We start from the raw sequence: 25,236 nt of genomic DNA on the forward strand, positions 1-25,236 counted from the left end.
GTATCACTAGCAGTCGAGATGACAGACATCTTATCCGCATGGATGTAACGGATCGTGCAGCCAAGTCTCGATCCCTGAGTCAGCAGATGGGGACGTTTGCAAGACAACAACCATCTGCACGAACAATTCGACGTCGTTTACAGCAGCATGGACTATCAGCTTGGAGACCATGGCTGCCGTTACCCTTGACGCTGAATCACAGACGGAAGCGCCTGCTATGGTGTACTCAACGACGAACCTGGATGCACGAATAGCAAAACGTCATTTTTTCAGATGAATCCAGGTTCCGTTTACAGCATCATGATGGTCGCAACCGTGTTTGGCGATATCGCGGTGAACGCGCTCTGAAAGCGTTTATTCGTCATCGCCGTACTGGCGTATGGTATGGGGTGCCATTGGTTACACGTCTCGGTCACCTCTTGTTCGCGTTGACGGCACTTTGAACAGTGGACGTTACATTTCAGATGTGTTACGACCCGTGGCTCTACCCTTCATTCGATCCCTGCGAAACCCTTCATTTCAGCAGGATAATGCACGACTGCAAGTTTCAGGTCCTGTACGGGTCTTTCTGGATACAGAAAATGTTCGACTGCTGCCCTAGCCAGCACATACTCCAAATCTCTCACCAATAGAAAACGTCTGGTCAATGGTGGCCGAGCAACTGGCTGGTCACAATACGCCAGTGGTATCGTGTTGAAGCTGCATGAGCAGCTGTACTTGTACACGCCATCCAAGCCCTGTTTGACTCAATGCCCAGGCGTATCATGGTCGTTATTACGGCCAGAGGTGGTTGTTCTGGGTACTGATTTCTCAGGATATGCACCAAAATTGCGTGAAAGTGTAATGACATGTCAGTTCTAGTATAATATATCTGTCCAATGAATACCCGTTTATCATCTGCATTTCTTCTTGGTGTAGCAATTTTAATGGCCAGTAGTGTAATTCAATACCTTCTCTTGCTGACAATACGGGTAATGTAACGGATGATGATAAACAGAAGCCCGAAATTCTAAACCTATCTTTCAAAAACTCGTTTACGGTAGAAGACTGCAGGGCCATTCCCCCGTTCAATTGTCGAACAAACGCAAGGATGGATGGCATTGTGTTTAGTGTATCTGAGATTGTAAAACAGTTAAGATCGTTAGACTCTAGGAAGGCATCTGGCCCAGACGGTATCCCCGTAAGATTTTATGTTGACTATGCTACAAATATAGCACCATTCTTATCGATCATCTATCAGAGATCATTGGAACAGCGGAAGGGTCCACGGGACTGGAAGAATGCCCAGGTCATAGCAATCTATAAAAAGGGTAGAAAATCGGATGCACATAATTACCGGCCAATTTCACTGACATCGATTTGTTGTAGAATCATGGAACATATTTTGTGTTCAGATATAATGACCTTTCTAGACTCTGAGAATCTCATCTGCAGAAACCAGCACGGTTTTAGGAAACAGCGGTCATGCGAGACACAGCTGGTCCTCTTTGCGCATGATATACGACAGGCTCTAGATACCGACTCCCAGGTTGATGCCATATTTCTCGATTTTCGAAAGGCGTTCGACACAGTTCCGCACTGTCGCTTGCTCCAAAAAGTGCACGCTTACGGTCTATCTGATGACATATGCGGTTGGATAGCAAGTTTTCTAACAGACAGAGAGCAGTACGTCGTCCTGAATGGGGCGACTTCAATAGAAACAAGCGTAACTTCAGGTGTGCCCCAGGGCAGCGTAATAGGTCCACTGCTTTTTACGTTTTACATGAAAGATCTGGTTGATGGTATTGACAGCGGCATTAGACTGTTTGCCGATGATGCTGTAGTGTACAGGAAAGTAATATCACACGAAAGTTGTAAACGAATCAATGTGGATTTGCAGAAAATAAATGCGTGGTGTAATGACTGGCAGTTATCTCTCAATATTAGTAAGTGTAACCTACTGCGTATAACAAGACGAAAATCCCCATTAATGTACGAGTACAAAATAAATGCCCTGTCTTTGGAAACGGTAACATCCGTCAAGTATCTGCGTGTGACTGTTCGAAATGGTCTCAAATGGAATGATCAGATTACACAAGTAACGGGCAAGGCGAACTCTAGATTACGGTTTATTGGTAGAATCCTGAAGCGATGCAGTCCTTCAACAAAGAAAATTGCTTACAATACGTTAGTTAGTCCAGTATTATTGTTCGTCTGTATGGGACCCTTACCAGTTGGGTCAGACTCAAGAGATTGAGAGATCCAAAGAAGAGCGGCAAGATTCGTGACTGGTACATTTAGCCATCGCGAGATCGTTAAATATCTCATAGAAACTTTGAAGTGGGGGACACTTGGAGACAGACGACGCGCTAAACGCAAGGGGCTGCTCACTAAATTCCGAAACCCGATCTTCGCCGAGGATGTAGAGCATATATTACTACCACAAACTTTCAGATCGCTCAATGATCACCATTCAAAGATAAGGGAAATTAGAGCTCGTACTGAGGAGTTAAGACAGTCGTTTTTCCCTCGCGCGATCCGCGAGTAGAACAGCGGGGAATGATCAGATTACACAAGTAACGGGCAAGGCGAACTCTAGATTACGGTTTATTGGTAGAATCCTGAAGCGATGCAGTCCTTCAACAAAGAAAATTACTTACAATACGTTAGTTAGTCCAGTATTATTGTTCGTCTGTATGGGACCCTTACCAGTTGGGTCAGACTCAAGAGATTGAGAGATCCAAAGAAGAGCGGCAAGATTCGTGACTGGTACATTTAGCCATCGCGAGATCGTTAAATATCTCATAGAAACTTTGAAGTGGGGGACACTTGGAGACAGACGACGCGCTAAACGCAAGGGGCTGCTCACTAAATTCCGAAACCCGATCTTCGCCGAGGATGTAGAGCATATATTACTACCACAAACTTTCAGATCGCTCAATGATCACCATTCAAAGATAAGGGAAATTAGAGCTCGTACTGAGGAGTTAAGACAGTCGTTTTTCCCTCGCGCGATCCGCGAGTAGAACAGCGGGGAGAGGGGGGAGGGGGGGGGGGGTTGGTGAAATTTGACTTAAGCGCGAATTGTGCCCTCCGCCACACACCGCTTGGTGGCTACCGGAGTATATATGTAGATGTAGATGTAGAAGGATGTAGGTTCCAGGAGTTATTCGGAGATGGCCGGCCGCGGTGGTCTAGCGGTTCTGGCGCTGCAGTCCGGAACCGCGGGACTGCTACGGTCGCAGGTTCGAATCCTGCCTCGGGCATGGGTGTGTGTGATGTCCTTACGTTAGTTAGGTTTAAGTAGTTCTAAGTTCTAGGGGACTTATGACCTAAGATGTTGACTCCCATAGTGCTCAGAGCCGTTTGAGCCGTTTATTCGGAGATGAAGAGGCATGCACAGGATAGAGTAGCAAGGGGAGCAGCATCAAACCAGTTTCTGGACTGAAGACCACAACAACAACAAAGTGTTGTGTACATTATTGTGATTATGTGAAATTAGTAATTTCCTGTGTGCAAAATAACCAATGAATGAAAATGTAAAGAACTGTAGTAGACGCTCTGGCCAAGTCAGGGAATATCGCTACGTAAACCAAAAATGTTATTGTTGTCGCCGGGCGCAGGAGCGCTCGCGGTCGGGCAGTGTCTGTCAGGTAGTAACGAGAGTCGGTTAGTAGCGAGGGGACAGGTCGGACGCGAAGGAGAATTCTGCTGCGACAGGACGCCAGATCCCAAGTACGGCATGGAGACATAATGTGAAGTAACTGGTCAAAGCGCAAAGCATCAAGGTTAACTAGTGTTTAAGAAGAGCGCTTGGGGGCCAAAGTTAATTGTGGTGACGAGCCTGTGGCGAAAATTGTCGTGGTGCAATGGACCTTGCCGCACCAACCGCACCAATATGAAGTAAGACCCGACCAGTTTATCATTTAGAACTGTAAAAGGCTTGCCAGTGTTAGATGCGTATCGTCCAATAACAATATACTTTAGCAACTTATATATGTGAAGGTGTGTAACCCTCAGTAACAACTACCTGGTAGGATCCCCTCCGTAGCCATAATGAACCGAGTGTGTCATTAATGAACTGAAAGTAAATGATAAAAAGAGTAAAGTTTATCGAATTTATTAATAGTTTAAAGAAATTAGTTGCCGGCCGGTGTGACCGAGCGGTTCTAGGCGCTTCAGGCTGGAACCGCGCTACCGCTACGGTCGCAGGTTCGAATCCTGCCTCGGGCATGGATGTGTGTGATGTCCTTAGGTTAGTTAGGTTTAAGTAGTTCAAAGTTCTAGGGGACTGATGACCTCAGATGTTAAGAGCCAACGTGCTTAGAGCCATTTGAACCATTTGAAAAGTTAGTTGTTTTTTTTTTTTTTTTTTTACTTGCCAGTTAAGTGCTGATTATTGACAAATAACTTGACGAATCAGGATATTTAACAGTACTTCATGTTCAGACAATTTTGTATGAGAAGTACTTTACGCAACAATAAGTCATAGAAGCGAAAACCGTAATCATTTTAAAAACAAGTGATTATTGTTGAACAGTCAATTTAAATACTAAAATTCTTTTCGAAAAGTTTACCTTTTGCAAAACAGTTTAATAGCAGTTGTCATCATAGTGAGAAACGCAGTTCAGTTTTTACGTAACTAGGAAAGAGCTAATCATTAATTTCATGAAGTAGTTGCAAGTTTGCTTTTGTTCATGACGAAAATTTTTGTGGGTGATCAATGTGTTTTTATAATGAGCGCGAGTCTGTGCCTTTGCGGCTGTCCGCGCCTGCCTAACATGCTACAACAGTAACGTGATTTAATGTCGAAGTCAAGAGTTTTAATTGACGTTCGTTCACGGTAATTTCCAAACAGAGTCAAATTAATTCATCATTTCAGACCGAAATTTCACTAGCTAGTTTCCGTGCTATGTTGTACATTTTTTATTCCTGCCGATCGTTATTGCGCAAAGTAAATCGTACAATAACGATCAAGTTGTGACAGCAACTGACTTCTTCCGGGTAATACTGTCACTTCGGATTCGATGCCTTGTCCCAAATTAATATCAAACAATTAGCAACAAGGCAATTCTTTCATTAGTCTACCACCCGGAGAGGAGGAGAGGGTTGTTATATTCTCAGGACTTGAGTTCATTGCTATTGGGATTAGAACATTCTTTTTAAAGCCTGAAGATATTTCGTCAGTCTGTGCTACATGTCATTTTTGTCAGTGTTGGTTCCCATAAGGACATTAATAATTCTAAGAGAATGTCGTCTGCTGCAGCTGGTTTCAACTTTTTCAGTGCTCTGTCAGTTTTTTCAAATAGTATCGCTTCCTCTAAATAGTCTTCATCAACTTCATCTTCCCTTTCCCCAATATTGTCTTAAAGTTTCTTTCCTTTACGCAGCCAGTCTACACGTACCTTCCACCTTCAGCCTTCCCTTCTTTATCTTGTACTGTTTTTCCATCTAAATTCGTTATATTCATACAGCTAATTCTCTCTCCTCTAAATGTTTCTTTAATGTTTCGATTCGCGTCATCTATCTTTCCATAGTCAAGCGGACTTTACATTTTTCGTCTAGCCGTTACATATTGAATAAAATAAAAATTCAGTTCGAGTCTCTCGTCCGTAAAACAAACCTTTGACCATTGCCACGTCTCTGCTTTTGAGACTCGATGTTCCCCGTTGGTCTGATCTGGAATGAATCCTATACGCTACTACAGTACTCCAGCATGCGCGGTAAAAATGTTTTGTAGTCAATTTCTCTGTTTATTAAAAAACATTAGATTCTAAGCGTACTGCCAATGAATCGAAACCCGTTATTAGCTTTACCTACGACTGAGACAGTGATCATTCCGTGTCACACCTTTCAATTATTTGTATGGCCAGAATGTTCCTAGTTGTGCGTCACTTAATAGTGCTGCTACATTTTTAAGATTCGTAAAGTGCTAAAGTTTATATTTATCTACAGTTTAGTTGCCAGTCTGACATTTCCACTAATATTATCCGCTTAGCCAATGTATAATGCGATTAATAATGGATCAGTCAGAGGAATATTCTTTTTAAGTACAAGTTCACTTATTTTACGTGGTAGTAGACATATAGGTCAATATACTTCTTCATATATTTCCTTTCAGTGAGTAAAATTCGACTCTTATATTCGATCTTTGGAAGTTTTTGAAATAACAATTTATTTTTGGGTTCGTTTCCTGACTGGTTTTAGTCCTTCCTGTTCTACTCCAACCTCTTCATCTTACATTAGGATTTATGAAAACCGTTCACGTTTATTTAGTAATTGTATTTCAATTTTGGTCTTTCCCTATAGCTTTTGGCCACTAAGCCTACTCCTCTAGTACTCCTTTCAGTCCGTGACGTCTTAATAGATATCATTCCAGCCCTTCTTCTAGTCAGTGGTTCAAAAATGGTTCAAATGGCTCTGAGCACTATGGGACTTAACTTCTCAGGTCATCAGTCCCCTAGAACTTAGAACTACTTAAACCTAACTAACCTAAGGACATCACACACATCTATGCCCGAGGCAGGATTCGAACCTGCGACCGTAGCGGTTGCGCGGTTCCAGACTGTAGCGCGTAGAACCGCTCGGCCACCCGGCCGGCATTTTGGTGTAAAATTGTTTATAAAATCAGTAACAAATCCTAGAAACATGATGTGGCACACAGTTCGGTAGATACCGAAGACAACTATTAAATGGCCATGTTTACAGACACAAAAAGTTATAAATAAATTACTGAGCATCTCAAAAAATAACGCCAAAACAGAGTTCTCCACAGATACACTGCAGAACAGCGTCAGCATCAGTGAGTTGTTCCATTATCCCTATTTGTTTGTGTTAATTTAATGAGAATTTAGTAAGTTAATATTTGTAAGATGAGTATTTGAGAAGTTTCGTACTGTAGTGGGAAACTCACTAAAGATATGAACTTGACTAGTTTTTGCCGTTCCATTTATGGTGTACGAAATCTAAATAAAATTCAGTCGTTCTGCGATTTTTAGCGTTTAATAACATAACAAACTGAAAATTATCTAAAAGTGTATGAGAAGCACACTGGAAATACTTAATTTAAAGAGTGTAAAATATATAACCATAACAATGGTGATCTAGTTGTAACTCGCTCACTTGACTTTGTGGTTGGTCACTTGACAGTTTTTCAGTAGGCAGAGCATGTTTCATGGTCTTTTTAATGTTCGTGTCTTAGTGGATAAGCTGGTTTGGTAAGGTTTGTGCGGCAGGTGATCTGCATGATTTTGTTAATTAAGTCATAGAATTATATCTATATTCGCCTATTCGAGACTTAGGAATATTTCTGTGTAACTATTTGGGAGTTAGAAAATACTTGAACAGAGAGTCCAAGTGTAGCTATCAGTGACTGAACTTTTGATATACAGTCTTAAATGAAATTAACGAACTCAATTTAGTTTGCGTGGTTTGTTGCATTGCCTGCGAACACTCTGCTTGCTCTGCTAAGCCAGTCATATTATTGATTTATGGTTCAAATGGCTTTGAGCACTATGGGACTCAACTGCTTAGGTCATTAGTCCCCTAGAACTTAGAACTAGTTAAACCTAACTAACCTAAGGACATCACACACATCCATGCCCGAGGCAGGATTCGAACCTGCGACCGTAGCGGTCTCGCGGTTCCGGACTGTAGCGCCCAGAACCGCACGGCCACTTCGGCCGACTATTATTGATTTACTGTGTTTAAGTATCAGCTTGTGTAAGACCACCATTCGAAGTAACTTTGTGATTGAGCTGAACAAACTGATAGTGAACTTTAATCCTGTGGTTAGGCTACATCATTATCCTGAGAAGTTTTCCCCTTAATATCTCCTTCATTGTGTTGATCCAATCGTTAATGTGACTCAGCGGATTAGTCCTATTTCCCTTTTTGGGTATTGGTGTGACCTGAGCAATTTTCCAGTGTTTAGGTACGGATCCTTCTGTGAGCGAGCCGTTGTATGTAATCGCTAAATATGGAGCTATTGTATCAGCATACTCAGAAAGGAACCTGACTGGTATATCTGCACCGGAGGCCTTGCCTTTATTAAGTGATTTAAGCTGCTTTGCTACACCGAGGATATCTACTCCTATGTTTATCATTTTGGCAGTTGTTCTTGATTGGAATTCAGGAATGTTTACTTCGTCTTCTTTGGTGAAGGAATTTCGGAAAACCGTGTTTAATAACTCTGCTTTAGTGGCACTTCCATCAGTGACTTCACCGTTGTTATAGAGCAGTGAAGGTATTGATTGTGTCTTGCCACTGGTGTGCTTTATATATAACCAGAATATCTTTGGGTTTTGTGCCAGATTCCGAGACAGAGTTTCGTTGTGGAAATTATTAAAAGCATCTCGCATTGAGCTAAGCGCTTTATTTCGAACTTCTGCAAAACTTTGCCAATCTTCGGGATTTTGCATTCTTTTAAATTTGGCTTGTTTTTTTTTCGTTGCTTCTGCAACTGTGTACCAAGGGGGATCAGTACCATCACTTATTAATTTATGTGGTAAATATCTCTCAACTGCCGTCGATACTACCTCTTTGAAATCATTCCACGTCTTTTCTACGCTTACGTGATCAGATCGGAAGGAGTAAAAACTGTCTCTTAAAAAGGCATTAAGAGCATTTTTATCAGCTTTGTTTAAGTAGATGTACTTTGCGTTCCTTTTTTATGGTTGTAGGTGTTACGATATTCAGCCTAGCAGCAACTGCCTTGTAGCCGCTTATCCCTGTATTCATCACGATACTCCCTATTTGTCAAAGATTATTTGTTGGTACGAGGTCAAGTATGCTTTCGCAACCATTTACGCTTCGAGTGGGCTCATGAACCAATTGTTCAAAACAATTTTCTGTGAAAGCACTCTAGCAAACTGAGCAACGCGTAATCTAATATGTTTCTGTTCAGGCTTATAAGTGACTTATTGTTTGTTTGTTGTGGTCTTCAGTCCTGAGACTGGTTTGATGTAGCTCTCCACGCTACTCTACCCTGTGCAAGCTTCTTGTACATCCTTCTGAATCTGCTTAATGTATTCGTCTCTTGGTCTCCCTCTACGATTTTTACCTTCCACGCTGCCCTCCAATGCTAAATGTGTCATCCCTTGATGCCTCAGAACATGTCCTACCAACTGGTCCCTTCTTCTTGTCAAGTTGCCCCAAAAAACTCTTCTTCTCCCCAATTCTGTTCAATACCTCCTCATTAGCTATGTGCTCTACCCATCTAATCTTCAGCATTCTTCTGTTGCACCACATTTCGAAAGCTTCTATTCTCTTCTCGTCCAAACTATTTATCGTCCATGTTTCACTTCCATACAGACTGCACTCCATACAAATACTATCAGAAACTACTCCTTGACACTTAAATCTATACTCGATGTTAACAAATTTCTCTTCTTCAGACACGCTTTCCTTGCCATTGCCAGTCTACATTTTATATCCTCTCCACTCCGAACTTCATCAGTTATTTTGCTCCCCAAATAGCAAAACTCCTTTACTACTTTAAGTGCCTCATTTCCTAATCTAATTCCGTCAGCATCACCCGACTTAATTCGACTACACTCCATTATTCTCGTTTTGCTTTTGTTGATGTTGATCTTATATCCTTCTTTCAAAATACTGTCCTTTCCGTTCAGCTGCTCTTCCCAGGTCCTTTGCTGTCTCTGACAGAATTACGTCATCGGCGAACCTCAAAGTTTTTATTTCTTCTCCATGGATTTTAATACCTACTCCGAATTTTTCTTTTGTTTCCTTTACTGCTTGCTCAATATACAGATTGAATAACGTCGGGGAGAGGCTACAATCCTGTCTCATTCCCTTCCCAACCGCTGCTTCGCTTTCATGACCCTCAGCCCTTATAACTGCCATCTGGTTTCTGTAGAAATTGTAAATAGCCTTTCGCTCCCTGTATTTTATTACCCCTGCCACCTTTAGAATTTGAAAGAGAGTATTCCAGTCAACGTTGTCAAAAGCTTTCTCTAAGTCTACAAATGCTAGAACGTAGGTTTGCCTTTCCTTAATCTATTTTCTAAGATAAGTCGTAGGGTCAGTATTGCCTCACGTGTTCCAACATTTCTACTGAATCCACACTGATCTTCCCCGAGGTTGGCTTCTACCAGTTTTTCCATTCGTCTGTAAAGAATTCAAATGGTTCAAATGGCTCTGAGCACTATGGGACTTAACTTCTGAGGTCATCAGTCCCCTAGAACTTAGAACTACTTAAACCTAACTAACCTAAGGACATCACAAACATCCATGCCCGAGGCAGGATTCGAACCTGCGACCGTAGCAGTCGTGCGGTTCCGGACTGAGCGCCTCAACCGCGAGACCACCGCGGCCGGCCTGTAAAGAATTCGTTTAGTATTTTGCAGCTGTGACTTATTAAACTGATAGTTCGGTAATTTTCACAGCTGTCAACACCTGCTTTCTTTTGGATTGGAATTATATTGCAGGGATTAGAAGTGCAGTGAAGCTTGTAGGCATATGTTAGAGAGAAGCAACGGAGCAATTCGTCACTTACCCGACGCTGGCATCCTTGGGAGGCAACTCGTCGTTCTTGATGACGATGTCGAGGGCGTAGTTGTCGATGCCCTGCACGGTGGGGTTGTTCTTGGCCACCATGCTGCGCTTCCTGCAACAGACGGAGCAGTGGGTCAGGGCCTCCAGCGTCGAGATCGCGAGTGACGGTCGCGGGGGCATTCGCATTCCGCACGCGTCCGCGCCTGGGGTGTTTGTCCAGCGGCTGCCCAAGGGCGTCTCGCCGTGTCACCGCGGCACGCCTCACAGGCCTCCCTCGGGCCTAGGCGTCGCATTTTATCAGCACAGTCCCGTAGGTAATAGTCAGTAAGTACTACGTAGTAATACTTACGTTCTGGATTAACGGGATGAATAAGAATCGTATGGTATTGTTGTCTGGAGGAATCAAGGAGGTCATGCACCGGTGTGCGGACATTTGCCACGCCGGACATTTGCCACGATTTTACCTACTCCAAAGGGTTGGGTCCCTCGTCTCCCCATCCTCCTCCTCATCACTTCACGCAGTAAAGGTACGTACTGAGTCTTTCCGCTACTTTACTTAACATAGAACCAGAATTTCTTTGGATTTTCTGCCTTATTTCTAGAGAGACCTTCGTTTTAGAAACTATTAAATGCATCTCGCATTGAAATCCGCATCGAATTTCGAGCCGCAGTAGAACTTCGCCAATCTTGAAGATTTTGCGTTCGTCTAAATTATACGTGCCTTTTTCGGTGCTCCTGCAGCAGCTTTCTGTCGTGTTTTGTGTACCATGGGGGATCAGTTCCGTCTCTTATTAATTTATTTGGTATGAATCTCTCGAGTGCTGTTGATACTATTTCTTTGAACTTAAGCCACATATGGTCTCCACTTACATAGCTTGGAAGGATTGGAGACCGTCTCTCTAGAGAGACGTCAACTAACTTTTTAGCTGCTTTTATGAATAGATATATTTCGCGTTTAGTTTTGGTGAATTTCTTTGTTACAGAATTGAGCCTCGTTACGACTGTAATCCCTGGGTCCGTCGTGATGCTCAGGATTACTTGTGGCTAAGAGGTCAAGTGTGTTTTCGTAACTATTTACAATTTGAATGGCCTCGTGAACTAACTGTTCAAAATAATTTTTAAAAAAGCATTTAGAACAATTACGGAACTTGTTTCCTATCTACAATAGGGTCTGAAAATGTATTTTTTTCAACATACGGAAGATAGATTGAAGTCACTGCCAACTATAATTGTATGAGTAGCGTACCTATTTGTGATGAGACTCAAGTTTTCTTCGAACTCATCAGCAACTGTTTCATCGGTGACCGGGAGTCGGTAAAAGGAGCCATTTATTAATTTATTCCAGTTTTCGAATATAACCTGTGCCCATACTAAGTCACAGGAACTACCTGCTTCAATGTCGCTTGTGAGCTGAAACGCACATTATATTATTTTTCCTTAAGTTGTGCTTCTTGTTTCCGTTGCAGTGAAGATAATTACAACTACGGCTTTTCCCTCCAAAACCTAGGATGCTTTCTCTGTGACCCTGTAAATACCAGAGCTAAACAATATAGAACAACAACGTACGTTACAAACATAGCGTTCTGTATTACTCAATTTCTTTATTTCTAACATTTTAAAATTGTACGTCGACTTTAGATGACATGTCAATCATAGATGTTCTTATCTCTATATAGTGAACGTATTTTCAGTCATGTTTTGAACATTGTCCCGCTACACTTTATTAACTAATGTTTCGCCGCAAGGGATATCTGATTTTACAGAGTAAATTAATATGGAGTATGTCGTTCTTCTTTTCAAACATTCACATCCCCATTTCTTCTTTCCTTATTGTCTTTTGGGCAAGCAGTTGTAGTAATTAAAGTAGGCACAAGCGCAGTGATAAAAAATAAATGATCAGCGTACATTCGCATTCTCTTATCATCGTTCCTTTCTTGTTGCTCCCATGCCGATGGACTGTTTCTATCGCAATCAGTAAGCGTGAAAGGAAGCTACGCTACAGACAGAGGAATCTATATTTATACTTGCAGAACTAATTACATACTGACATAATTGTCGATATTGCTTCCGTTTCCCAAAATTTATAAATATTTAGATTTCGCAAAAGAAGCTCTGTATTTCGCCAAGATGTCGAAGAAGAATGCCCCTTACGTACTGGTTGTATCGAGTAAGATGTGGAGACGGCGGTTTGAAAACGGACAGAAGTAGTACGAGGAAGAGCGCCTTTACCTGTGGGATCGCTACCTGGCGAAGGGGCAAGTGTGGCAAATGTCCGGCGTGGCAAATGTCCGGCATTCCATTCACCCCACTAATCGTAAACGATTTTCCTTCTTTCGAACACAATTGCCGCTTTCTACGCGGTTCATGACATTTCTGACTTAAATGTACGTTTTAAGTGTGGATGGCGATATATATATATAGGGTGGTCCATTGATAGTGACCGGGCCAAATATCTCACGAAATAAGCATCAAACGAAAACACTACAAAGAACGAGACTCGTCTAGCTTGAAGGGGGAAACCAGATGGCGCTATGGTTGGCCCGATGGATGGCGCTGCCATAGGTCAAACGGATATCAGCTGCGTTTTTTTAAAAATAGGAACCCACATTTTTTATTACATATTCGTGTAGTACGTAAAGAAATATAAATGTTTTAGTTGGACCACCTTTTTCGCTTTGTGACAGACGGTACTGTAATAGTCACAAACATACGGCTCACAATTTTAGACGAACAGTTGGAAACAGGTAGGTTTTTTAAATTGAAATACAGATAGTACGTTTATCAGCAAGTTAGGTTCCATTTTTAGTGAGTATCGCTCGTTGAGAAATGTGTTAGAATAATACCGGCTACGGCTATCGAAACGTCTGAAGACAATTTTCGGCTAGTTATCTTAAGACTTTTTCACGGCACGTTTCCAGACAACGTCCCACAACGGCATGATATTCACTATAACGTTTGATGGCATAAGAAAACAAGCAGGAAGAAAAGTTATACAGTTATAGGGTTATCTTGACAAAGGTTTCAAATACTGCGAACTGAAAGAATGGTTACTTGCTATCTGTGCATCCCAAGGGGAGTCATGATCTTTACGCAAAGCCTGAGGAAGTTTCAGGTGTGCTCTGTAGCAAGTTTGTGCAAGGCTCACGTATTGCTGGTACGACAAATATGAAAGATAAGCTCTTCACGTGAACGGTTTCTTTCGCCTAACAGGTTCCTGTAGCGAGCTGTCTCGCAACGGAGTTGCAGCCACCTGGTGCTCTTTCAATACGCTTTCCTTGTCATCCTACGACGTCCAGTAACTCAAATAACTTTTACGGTGATCCGCTCTGAAGTGCTGCAATATTCTCAGACATCTGCGATCCATCTAGAATGGTGATGACAAAATTCAAAATTCTCGGCTGTGATGCTGTAATGAACGGATGTCTCTCGAAGAGGATAATACTGCGTTACGCATTCGGGAGGACGACGGTTCAATCCCGCGTCCAGCCATCCTGATTTAGGTTTTCCGTGATTTCCCTAAATCACTCCAGGCAAATGCCGGGATGGTTCCTCTGAAAGGGCACGGCCGACTTCCTTCCCTAATCCGATGAGACCGATGACCACGCTGTCTGGTCTCCTTCCCCAAACAACCAACCAACCAATACTGCGTTATTGTACTTTAATAAGTACTAGTTTAAACTGACTTTGGCGTGCACCTTGCTGTTGAGCCAACACTGATGGTCACCAGGTAACGCATATATTACAAGGTCTCTTAACTGCCTTTCTGAGCCAAACATAGTGATTGTTGGCTACGTCACCTCTACACAACATGCACTGTAGTCTGTGAATTATATGTCCACCACCCACACCATTATGACACGATGACATGGGACAAGTCTACCATTACAAACTGTTGAGATGTAAATAAAGCTTTCACTGTCATCAAGTTTCTTATGATTTACTCTGCCCGCCAACCTCCACCAAAGAATGCCCACACCCCACAGGTAATTTCAACTTAATTTATTGAATCAACACTTACACAAATACAATACATACATATATTTTATGTATGTATGCTCCACATCTCCTCCTAAGCCCCTGTATTGATTTCAACCCTACTTTGTACTCATATTACTTACATTCTGAAAAAAAATATTGTGCCTGTAAGCACCACATTTCATTGTGGTGGAGGTGGGAGTGATAACAGGATGACATAGAAGATGGACAGAGAGAGTGTGGAAGGAGAGTGGGGAAGGAGAGTGGGGAAGGAGAGTGGGGAAGAGTAGATGTACTGATGAGATGAGATGGGGGTGAGGGTGATAACAGGATTGCATAGGAGATAGAGAGACAGAGAGACAGACAGACAGACAGCGAGACAGGGAGACAGACAGACAGAGAGACAAACAGAGAGAGAGAGAGAGAAAGAAAGAGACAGAGAGAAAGAGAGAGAGAGAGAGAGAAAGAGACAGAGAGAGAGAGAGAGAGAGAGAGTGGGAAGGAGGAGATAGGCAGAGAAGGGGGAGTAGTCTCACATACTTTCGCTACATCATTTGTGTGAAGTGTTACTATCATTCAATTTGCACGACGGTGGAAAGGTCCTCTTAAATCTTACAAGAATTTGCAACGTTTCTCTACTAATCTACAAGCTGAAAATAAGCTGAACTTTGCATGCATGTCAGAAAGAACTTTACTTCGTAATTCGGAATGGCACAGGCTCTGAAATATCGTATATATATGTCGTCACCGGGCAAAGACTTTCAAGTAAAATGTCTCCCCTGCATGTCAATATACATAACGGGTGTACGAGTACAGGATGTAGGCACATGGTTGACGACACATGGAAGTTTGGGTCCGACTGCGAGTCGTGCACGGATAGCCGAATGGAAAGGCGACCGCTCGTGATAAGCGAGAAATCCGGGGTCGAGTCCCGTTCAGGCACAAATTTTCACTGTCGTCATTCCATTGTGTAGTTCACATTCGGAAGTGCACGTATTTCATGACGGCTGTAGTCGTCGCAGTGCCTGTTCCTTCGGATATGCTTGCGTGTAGGAAGAAACTTAACACTGCAACTCGGAATAACGCAGGTACTGCAATATCGTAAATATCGTATCTTTCATCTTTATTTCCTGCCACTTTGGAAGGAGGCAAGTTTGATGATACGATTTTGCTGGATGTATTCCAATCTATGTCTTCCTCCATAATTTTTACGCTCGACAGCTCCCTCTAGTACCATGTACGAGGCGCGATTTTTTAAGTACTGTTTCGAAATTAAAAAAAGACGTGCCAAGATATCTCAATAATTTTATTTTTACATGAAAGCCTGTACCTTAATCTACGCACTGACGCCATTACAGTCTGATCCTTCCTTGTTTACGTTGTGTACTGAGTGTTTAAGATGCTTCCGATAATCGTGAGTCCCGCCGACTGTGAAGTACGGGCTGTTATAAGATTTCTTAGAGCTAAGGGCCCAAAAGCGATCGATATTCATCGCGAGATCTGTGCAGTTTACGGAGAAAACATTATGAGTGATGGTATGGTAAGAAAGTGGATAAGAGGATTTAAAGATGGCCGCACAAATGTGCATGATGAACAACGGAGTGGACGTCCTTCGGTCGTTAATGAAAGTTTGGTGCAGGAAGTGGACAATAAGATGAGAGAAAACATATGGTTTACGATTTCCTCCTTGCTAGATAACTTTCCTAATGTTTCTCGTAGTGTTTTGTATGGCATTGTGACCGAGCACTTGAATTACCGAAAATTGTGGGCATGTTGGGTACCGGAAATGTTGATGTATGTGCACAAAACCAAACGTTTAGACAGTGCATTGACTTTCCTTGAGCGGTACCACAACGACGGTGATCATTTCGTAAGCCAAATTGTTACGGGCGATGAAACATGGGTGGCCTACGTCACACCAGAACCAAGGAAACAGTCCATGGAAGTTGAGCAAGGGCATTGTTTTGCTGCAAGTCAATGCCCGTCCGCATGTGGCAAATCAGACCAAAGATCTCATCACATGTTTTCTACGGGAAACTCTACATTATCCTCCGTTCAATCCCGATCTTGCGCCCAGTGACTACCATCTGTTCCTGCACTTGAAGAAACACCTGGGCGGTCAGCTTCTTCAGGACGATGACGAAGTCAAAACAATGGTGATGCAGTGGTTAGCAAATCAAGCGGCAGACTTCGATGAGGAGGGTACTCAAAAACTGGTACAACGTTATGACAAGTGCCTCAATATTGACGGAAATTATGTAGAAAAGTAGATTAAGCTACAGGCTTTCATGTAAAAATAAAATTATTGAGATATCTTAGCACGACGTTTTTTAATTTCAAAACAGTGCTTACTTAAAAAAAAAAAAAAAAAAAAACCACGCCTCGTATGTTATTCGGTGATGTCTTAACCGATTTCCCACCAACTTGTCTCTTCTTCTTGTCAGTGCTTTCCATATATTCCTTTCCTCGCCGATTCTCCGGAGAACCTCCCCATTCCTTACCTATTCAGTCTACCTAATTTTCAACAATTCTGTAGCACCACATTTCAACGCTTCAATTCTGTTCTGTGCTGGTTTTGCCGCAGTCAGTGCTTCGCTACTACAGAACGCTGTGCTCCAAATGTATGTTTTCAGAAATTTATTTCTCAAATTAATGCCTGTGTCTGATACTAGTAGACTTCTTCTGGCCGTCCGTCACGGGTTAGTTTGCTGCCTAAGTAGCAAAATTCCTTAACTTCTACTTCATGATCGCCAATCCTGATGTTAAGTTTCTCGCTGAATAAGTGATTCGTTGGCACCTTCCCAAATGATTTTAGAAATTCTGATGGAATGTTATCTATCCCCATAGCCTTATTCGGTCTTGAGTTTTCCAAATATTTTCTAAATTCTGATTCTAATACTGGATCCCCTTACTCTTCTATATTGACTCCTATTTTTTCTTCTATTACGTCATCAGACAAGTCTTCACCCTCATAGAGGCCTTCAATATTCTTTACACCTATCCGCTCTCTCCTCTGCATTTAACAGTGGCATTTCTATTGCGCTACTGAGATCGCTAATTTAGCAGCGATGAAGAGTAAGCAGAAGTTCAAGATTCTAGACAGGAAGAAACAAGGGCAAAGAGGTGAGATACGGAAGTACTAAAGAGTGAAGAGATTCGCTTGAAGTTCTCTGATTCTGAGGATACTGCGATAAGGAAAAGCTCAGGGGGCAGTTCGACTGAAGAGGAATGGTCGTCTCTAAAAAGAGCACTCAGAGAAATGGAAAGAAAAAACTAGGCACAAAGAAGGCAACTCTGAGACCCGCCAGGGTAGCCGAGATCGCTAACGCGCTGCTTCCTGGACTCGGCTAAGCGCGCCGGCTCCGGATCGAATCCGCCCGGCGGATTAACGACGAGGGATGTGTGCCAGCCAGCTTGGATGTGGTTTTTAGGCGGTTTTCCACATCCTGCTGGGTGAATACCGGGCTGGTCCCCACGTCCCGCCTCAGTTACACGGCTCGCAGACATCTGAACATATTCGCACTATTCCATGGATTACACAAGACACAGAGAGCTGGGGTACACTAATTCCGTCCTGGGAGGAACGGGGTGGCTGCAGGAGGGGCATCCTGCCACCCCTAAAACTAACCTTGCCAAATCCGTTTTAACCGCGCCGACCCTGCGATCGCTGCGGGACTATGGCGTAAGCGAAAGAAAGAAAGAAGGCAACTGTGAATAAACCAAGGGTAACAGAAGAAATAATTTAATTGATCGACGAAAGAAGGAAGTAAAAAGATGTTCCTGGAAGTAAGGGAATACAGAAATACAATCGCTTAGGAATGAAATAAATAGGAAGAGCACGGGAGCTAAGGCAAAATAGCTGCATGGAAAATGTGAAGAAATCGAGAAAAATTATCAAACTAAAACTTGTAAACGAGTTTTCAAAAGTAAGTAACAATTTTTAAAGTGCTCGCATTAGTGTTTAGCTTTACTTTTATGTAACGCTGAAAATGTAGCTCATGTATGTGCTATAAATAATGTCGCATAGGTTTCAATAAATGAAGTACGACTGTTTGTTTATTAAGGGATTTTTTACAGTTCTTGAACAAGAAAAATAGATTTTTTAAATTTTTATTCGTACTCTGAGAGTCTGTTTGTAGGATAAATGTTTAAATCCTATTGGCAAGCCACGCGGGATTAGCCAAGGGGTCTACGGCGCTGCAGTCATGGACTGTGAGGTTGATCCCGGTGGAGTTTCGAGTCCTCCCTCGGGCATGGATGTGTGTGTGTGTTTGTCCTTAGGATAATTTAGGTTAAGTAGTGTGTAAGCTTAGGGACTGATGACCTTCGCAGTTAAGTCCCATAAGATTTCACACACATTTGAACATTTTGAACCGATTGGCAATTGTTCACAGTATTGAATAGCTTCTCAAAACTACTAACACAAGACTGTAAAGCAGATGTTCAACAATCATTAAATATCCATAATAAGATTATAGCAGTTTACTGTTGTCCAGAAAATCAATAAATCTCGTCTTGTCACGTGTATCGTTAATGTAAAGCTGGGCACTCACGGCTTAAATATTTGTAAAATTCAGTGTTAAAACAAGATGAGATAAACTGAGTTCTTATAATATCACAGAAAAGTGGAAAAGTGTGTCGGACTAGGAATTAAGTTCTCAGTCGGTCGTAGGATCACTTATCGCTTCATCCGCCTCTTGCAGTGATCTGCATATGTGAAAAATACGAAGTTTCCGGGATTCGGAGTCCACGTTAGGCTGTAGCCCCCATATAACTATGTAACTGATGTCAGAGGTAAGCTAAGGGCGTGGTGCGAAATGACGTATATATAGAAACAGATACTACCGTCAAATTCAATTTATTCTATAGTAAATTTGTGTAAGTACTTGAAAGTTACTTTCATAAAAAATTATCCAGAGGATACCCGAAGGGGAAAAAAAGTAAGCCATGGATAAGAAAGAGAATCAAAATCTTGTGTAAGAGGAAGATGGAAATTTGTGTGAAAGCCAGATTAAGTCAAGGTCCGAACATTACTTACATGCTACGAAAAATAATCTAATATTTTAAGGAAAGTCACAGGCTGACGAAAATAAATAATACAGGTAATAAAATTAAACCTATATGAGGCCTTGTCAAACGGGAGACAGGACAGCCAGTCAGTGTACAAGATGCCATAACAATTAAACTAAATGACAATGCTGTGACTGATAATTCACAATATGCAAGTACTTTTAAAAATGACCCTCTAAATGTAACAGCAAGTGCAGGATTATACGGTTCAGCTGAAGAAGCAAGAGAATATATTTAAAATATCATTTCACGGAACATTAAGCGACTAGAAGTAGCACCAACATCCTCCAGTGAAATTAATACAATACTAAAAATTCTACGAAACAAAAGTTCGTGTGGGTTGGTGGAATTTCAAACATAATACGGAAAAGTTGTTCCAACTTAGTAAGTAATGTCCTTAATGATACATGCAATGCATCAATTGCGCAGGGAATTTTTCCAGACAGGTTGAAATAAACAATTGTTAAACAACTTCGTACGAAAGGTGACAAGACGGACTTAAGCAATTAGCGTCCAGTTTCCTTACTAACAACTTTTTCCGAAATATTTGAAAATGTAATGTACCATAGAGCAGTCGCACACGTAAATGGACGCAATGTACTTAGTGTACCACGGTTTGGGTTCCGGAAGGGCTGCTCGACTGAGTGTGCTGTTTATACATTCACTCATCAAACAATATAAGCCTTAAATAGATATACACCTCCATTTGGTATTTGTTGTGATATTTTCAAGGCGTTTGACTGTGTAGATCATATTACTCTTTTAGAAAAACTCAAGTTTTATGGCACTGATGAAATTATACCCAGCTAGTCTGAGCCCTACTGAACAAACAGGATGCGTAATGTTGTGCTCAGTAATTCAGACTGTTCCGGCGTAACGTCAAGCGCTGACACGACGATCAAGGACGGTAAGGCAGAGGGGGCTGTGAGATGTCAGCCAGTAGTAGCTGGAAGACCCCTCTCTAGGACGACGCCGAGACGGGAGCGGCATCTAGGCCAAGAGAATAAAAGCGCGACTCCGCCTGGCCGCAGCCCGAGTTGAAGTCTAGGCAGTCTACGAATGCTACAGCCTTGTATTGTTTCACTTGTATTAAGAATTGTATACTGAAGAAACTTCTTATTTGTCTGTCTCCCATTGCTTGCGATACCTCGTTGTAATTTCGCAAAGTTAAGTATTTTCATTTATCTTAGTGTAATAAAAATTCAAAAATACGATTTGCTTCAATTTTTGTCTAGCGATCCGAGAAAGCATGTTTCCTAGGCACCCTACATTAGACGAATGGGCAGAACACAACACAGACAACTCCGGAAAGGCAGAAAATTTTAGTGACTGGGGAAAAATCACTAAGGGAACTTCCTGACAGATTAAAACTGTGTTCCGGACCTTTGCCTTTCGCGGGCAAGTGCTCTACCATCTGAGCTACCCAAGCACGACTCACGCCCCCTCCTCACAGCTTTACTTCTGCCAGTACCTCGTCTCCTACCTTCCAAACTTTACAGAAGCTCTCCTGCGAACCTTACAGAACTACACAGCCTAGGCTGTGGCTAAGCCATGTCTCCGCACTATCCTTTCTTTTAGGAGTGCTAGTTCTGCAAGGTTCGCAGGAGAGCTTCTGTAAAGTTTGGAAGTTTGGAGACGAGGTACTGGCAGAAGTAAAGCTGTGAGGACGGGGCGTGAGTCGTGCTTGGATAGCTCAGAGGGTAGAGCACTTGCCCGCGAAAGGCAAAGGTGCCCAGTTCGAGTCTCGGTCCGGCACACAGTTTTAACCTGCCAGGAAGTTTCATATCAGCGCACACTCCGCTGCAGAGTGAAAATCTCATTCTGGAGCACTAAGGGACTATTACAGGGCACGCTTTTCGTCCAGTCGTTTTCCTTATATATGTGAATGACCTTCCACTTAACATTATCCAACAAGCAAAATTGGTACTTTATGCAGACGATATTAGGTGTGTAATAAATCCCATTAGGGAAAAAGCTACAGTGGAGTTGGTAAATGATATTTTCCAATTAATTATCAAGCGGTTCTCTGAAATGGATTCTCCGTAAATTATGAAAAAAACACTACATTCAGTTCTGTACAACAAATAGTCGTACCAACAACTGATGTGCCGCATGAGTGGGAGTCAGTAAATTGGATAGAATGCTCCAAATTTTTGGGGGTACATACTGATGAAAACCTGAACTGGAAGAAGCATATTACTGAGCTTCTCAAACAATTAAGTTCAGCCAAAAAAAATGGCTCTGAGCACTATGGGACTTAACATCTTAGGCGATCAGTCCCCTAGAACTTACAACTACTTAAACCTAACTAACGTAAGGACATCACACACATCCATGCCCGAGGCAGGATTCGAACCTACGACCGTAGCAGTCCCGCGGTTCCGGACTGCAGCGCCTAGAACCGCACGGCCACCGCGGCCGGCAAAGTTCAGCCACTTTTGCTCTTCGTGTATTGACAATCTTGGAAACAAAAGCATCAACCTCCTGACTTATGTTGCACATTCCCACTCAATAACGTCTGACAGAATAATTTTCTGTGGTAACTCATCACTAAGAAAGAAAAAACAGTAAGAATAATATGTATTTACCCACGGACGCCGTGTAGACACCTCTTCAAGGAACTAGGCATTTTAACTGCGCTGTCACAGTACATATATCCGCCAATGAAATTCTTCATAAATAATCCATCACCGTTTGAAGAGAACGATGTCCACACATACAACACGAGAGCGAAAAATGACCTTTATTACTAACGGCTAAAGCTGTCAGTGGCTCAGAACCGAGTAAAATGTACAGCAACAAAATATTTGATCATTTGCCCTACAACAGTTTCGAAGTAACTTTTGAATCTAATTTAAAGTCGTTTGCCCTAGACAATTTCTACTCCAATGAGGAATTTCTACTTGAAAAGCAGTAACCAGTAGACAACAAAAGATCAAGTTAGGTAAATAGGACTAAAAGTAATAATTAATGTGTTCATTAATGTTAACAAAAATGGTTCAAATGGCTCTGATCACTATGGGACTCAACTGCTGAGGTCATTAGTCCCCTAATGTTAACAATAATGACTCGTTCCACATCATTTCGACAAAAGAATGGTTCAGATGAACTATGGGACATGCAACTACTAAATCTGAGAAAGACAAGAAAGAGCATACCTTCCTCGAAACATCGAATCGTAGTAAGGGACGGTAGTGTTGAAACTTTGGGTTGCAGACAGCCTTTCCTTTCTTTTATAATCTTGCTGGCACATTAAAACTGCGTGCCAGCACCCGAAATCGAGCGCGAAACCTTATCTATATCTGGCCATTCTCTTACCGGCTGATCGATCCATGAAAGATTAACAACTTTTCTTCCGCCAGGATGTCTTTCTTACACTAGTGGCCATTAAGACTGCTACACCAAGAAGAAATGCAGACGATAAACGGGTATTCATTGGATAAATATATTATACTAAAACTGACATGTCGTTACATTTTCACGCAATTTGGGTGCATAGATCCTGAGAAATCAGTACCTAGAACAACCACCTCTGGCCGTAATAACGGCCTTGATACGCCTGGGCATTGAGTCAAACAGAACTTGGATGGCGTATGCAGGTACAGCTGCCCATGCAGCCTCAACACGATACCACAGTTCATCAAGAGTAGTGACTGGTGTATTGTGACGAGCCAGTTGCTCGGCCACCATTCACCAGACGTTTTCAGTTCGTGAGGGATCTGGAGAATGTGCTGGCCAGGGCAGCAGTCGAACATTTTCTGTATCCAGAAGTCGGAAACGTGATGGTACACATTTCTCCTCCTCACACGAGGCATCACAACAACGTTTCACAATGCAACGCCGGTCAACTGCTGTTTGTGTATGAGAAATCGGTTGGAAACTTTCCTCATGTCAGCGCGTTGCAGGTGTCGCCACCGGCGCCAACTTTGTGTGAATGCTCTGAAAAGTTAATCATTTGCATATCATAGCATCTTCTTCCCATCGGTTAAATTTCGCGTTTGTAGCACGTCATCTTCGTGGTGTAGCAATTTTAATGGGCTGTAGTGTATTTCCCAGACAGCACAGTTCTCCTGCATACTTTGCAGGGCTAGCCCTCCTGGAAGAAAGGATGTATCGGACAAATGGTTTAGCGGTGTAGTAGCTGATCGTGTCCACATTTGATCTATCACTCGGCAATAGATTATGCACTGTTTTGAAACTTTCTCACACATCAAAACAGAGTGCCTGACTGGCATTCGAACCAAGAACCTCGATTTTTCCTCTTTATAACCTCTGCAGGTCTGATACCAGAAAGTATCATTTATGTTAGTGTCGTGTGTACTTTTTAGTATTACGGTCGCAAGCTGTGCTGGGTACATGGTGTAAAACTCCTCACGTGTACCAGTTATACACGGCACAAAAAATGCGCGGAATATCACATTAGTAGTGAGTCGGAGTCACTCTGAAAGCCACACTCAGAAGGACACACAATGATGACCCTCAGCGCTCTGCCAGGGAAGAACCTCTGACGTCCACGACCAGAAAGCTGTGGTTGGTTGGAGTCTGGGCACAGTGCGGAAACAAGAAGAGGAGCTCCTTATTAATAAACAAGGCAGGACCGAGCCACCGCAGGCGAGTGGAAAATCCGACCCCAGCGTTATGTCAGGTCTTCCGTGGCGGCGAGTAGAGTGTGTGCGGAATCTGGAATACGCCGGTGGCCAATCGCTTATGAGGCCAACGTGTCAGGCCGCAAGCAAGGTGTTCTGAGAACTGCTTCAGTAAAAGTCGGATTTCTTAGAATCATTTGACTTCCATATTGGTGATGGAGTTACCTTGCAGTAGGTTCGGTTACCGCATGCGCTATGCGTCGCAACGTATATCTGTAATACTAGATCAGAGTAGTGTAGATTAAATCATCTGTATCGTAAGATCTCGAATGAGGGGCAAACCTGGACCCCCTGTGATGCTGTATTCACTTGAATGAAGCGAATTTCGCCAGAAATGAGATACATTGGACTTCAGATCCAAATAGATGATAACCGAAAAGAAACCGGCGCAGTCATAACTACATCATGAAACGTATTCTGAAAATTGCAAATATGATAACACTAAAGTTATACAATTTATTGGAAACAAATGAAAATTTGTACTGGACCGGGAATCGAAGCAGGATTTTCCACTTAAAGCTAACGGTTACAGGGAGTTATTTAGTTTTTTGGTCAGGTTTCCTTGGTGTGCGTGCCTGTCTGAAGTAACACTGCAATGAACTTCACGGACTTTTTCAGATACAAAGACTGCACTATTGTATTTCATGTCAAAGGCAAGGCAACCTGACGAGAAAACTAAATCAGTCCCTCCTTTGCGGCAGTCACACAATTGGGGTTATCGAAGTTAGGATCTTTCTGTGAGGCGTGCTCGGGTAACCGCAGCTGTTAAAGCGACCACTGACAAAAGCGGAAAATCCGTGTTCGATTCCCTGCCCGGCACAAATTTTCATTTGTTTCCAGTAGACTGTAGAGCTGTGGTGGTAACGTATATGCAGATTGCAAATACATTTCGCGATTTAATACAGCTGTAAATCGGGACATTGCATCGAACTTTACAGACACGGTCAAATACAGCACTGCACTAATGTATAATCACAGCAGCTGCTATATCACTAACTTTGAAGGAATCTTATTCCCTTACACCAGTGAAAAGAAGAAAAAATACACTGCCCGA

The 25,236-nt window shown here is 42.4% G+C and overlaps 1 protein-coding gene across 1 annotated transcript in view; it reads right to left on the bottom strand.

The window, feature by feature from the left end:
* The window catches only part of LOC124795344 (proton-coupled amino acid transporter 1), a 257,315-nt gene that overhangs the window by 144,825 nt on the left and 87,254 nt on the right, over nucleotides 1–25,236 (bottom strand). The window contains exon 2 of the mRNA XM_047259332.1: nucleotides 10,493–10,603. Within this exon, the coding sequence (XP_047115288.1) occupies nucleotides 10,493–10,593 (101 nt within the window). The 5' untranslated portion in view covers nucleotides 10,594–10,603. The remainder of the gene's footprint in view (nucleotides 1–10,492; nucleotides 10,604–25,236) is intronic.

The sequence above is a fragment of the Schistocerca piceifrons genome, chromosome 4 (genome assembly GCF_021461385.2).
Source record: "Schistocerca piceifrons isolate TAMUIC-IGC-003096 chromosome 4, iqSchPice1.1, whole genome shotgun sequence".
NCBI lineage: Eukaryota > Metazoa > Arthropoda > Insecta > Orthoptera > Acrididae > Schistocerca > Schistocerca piceifrons.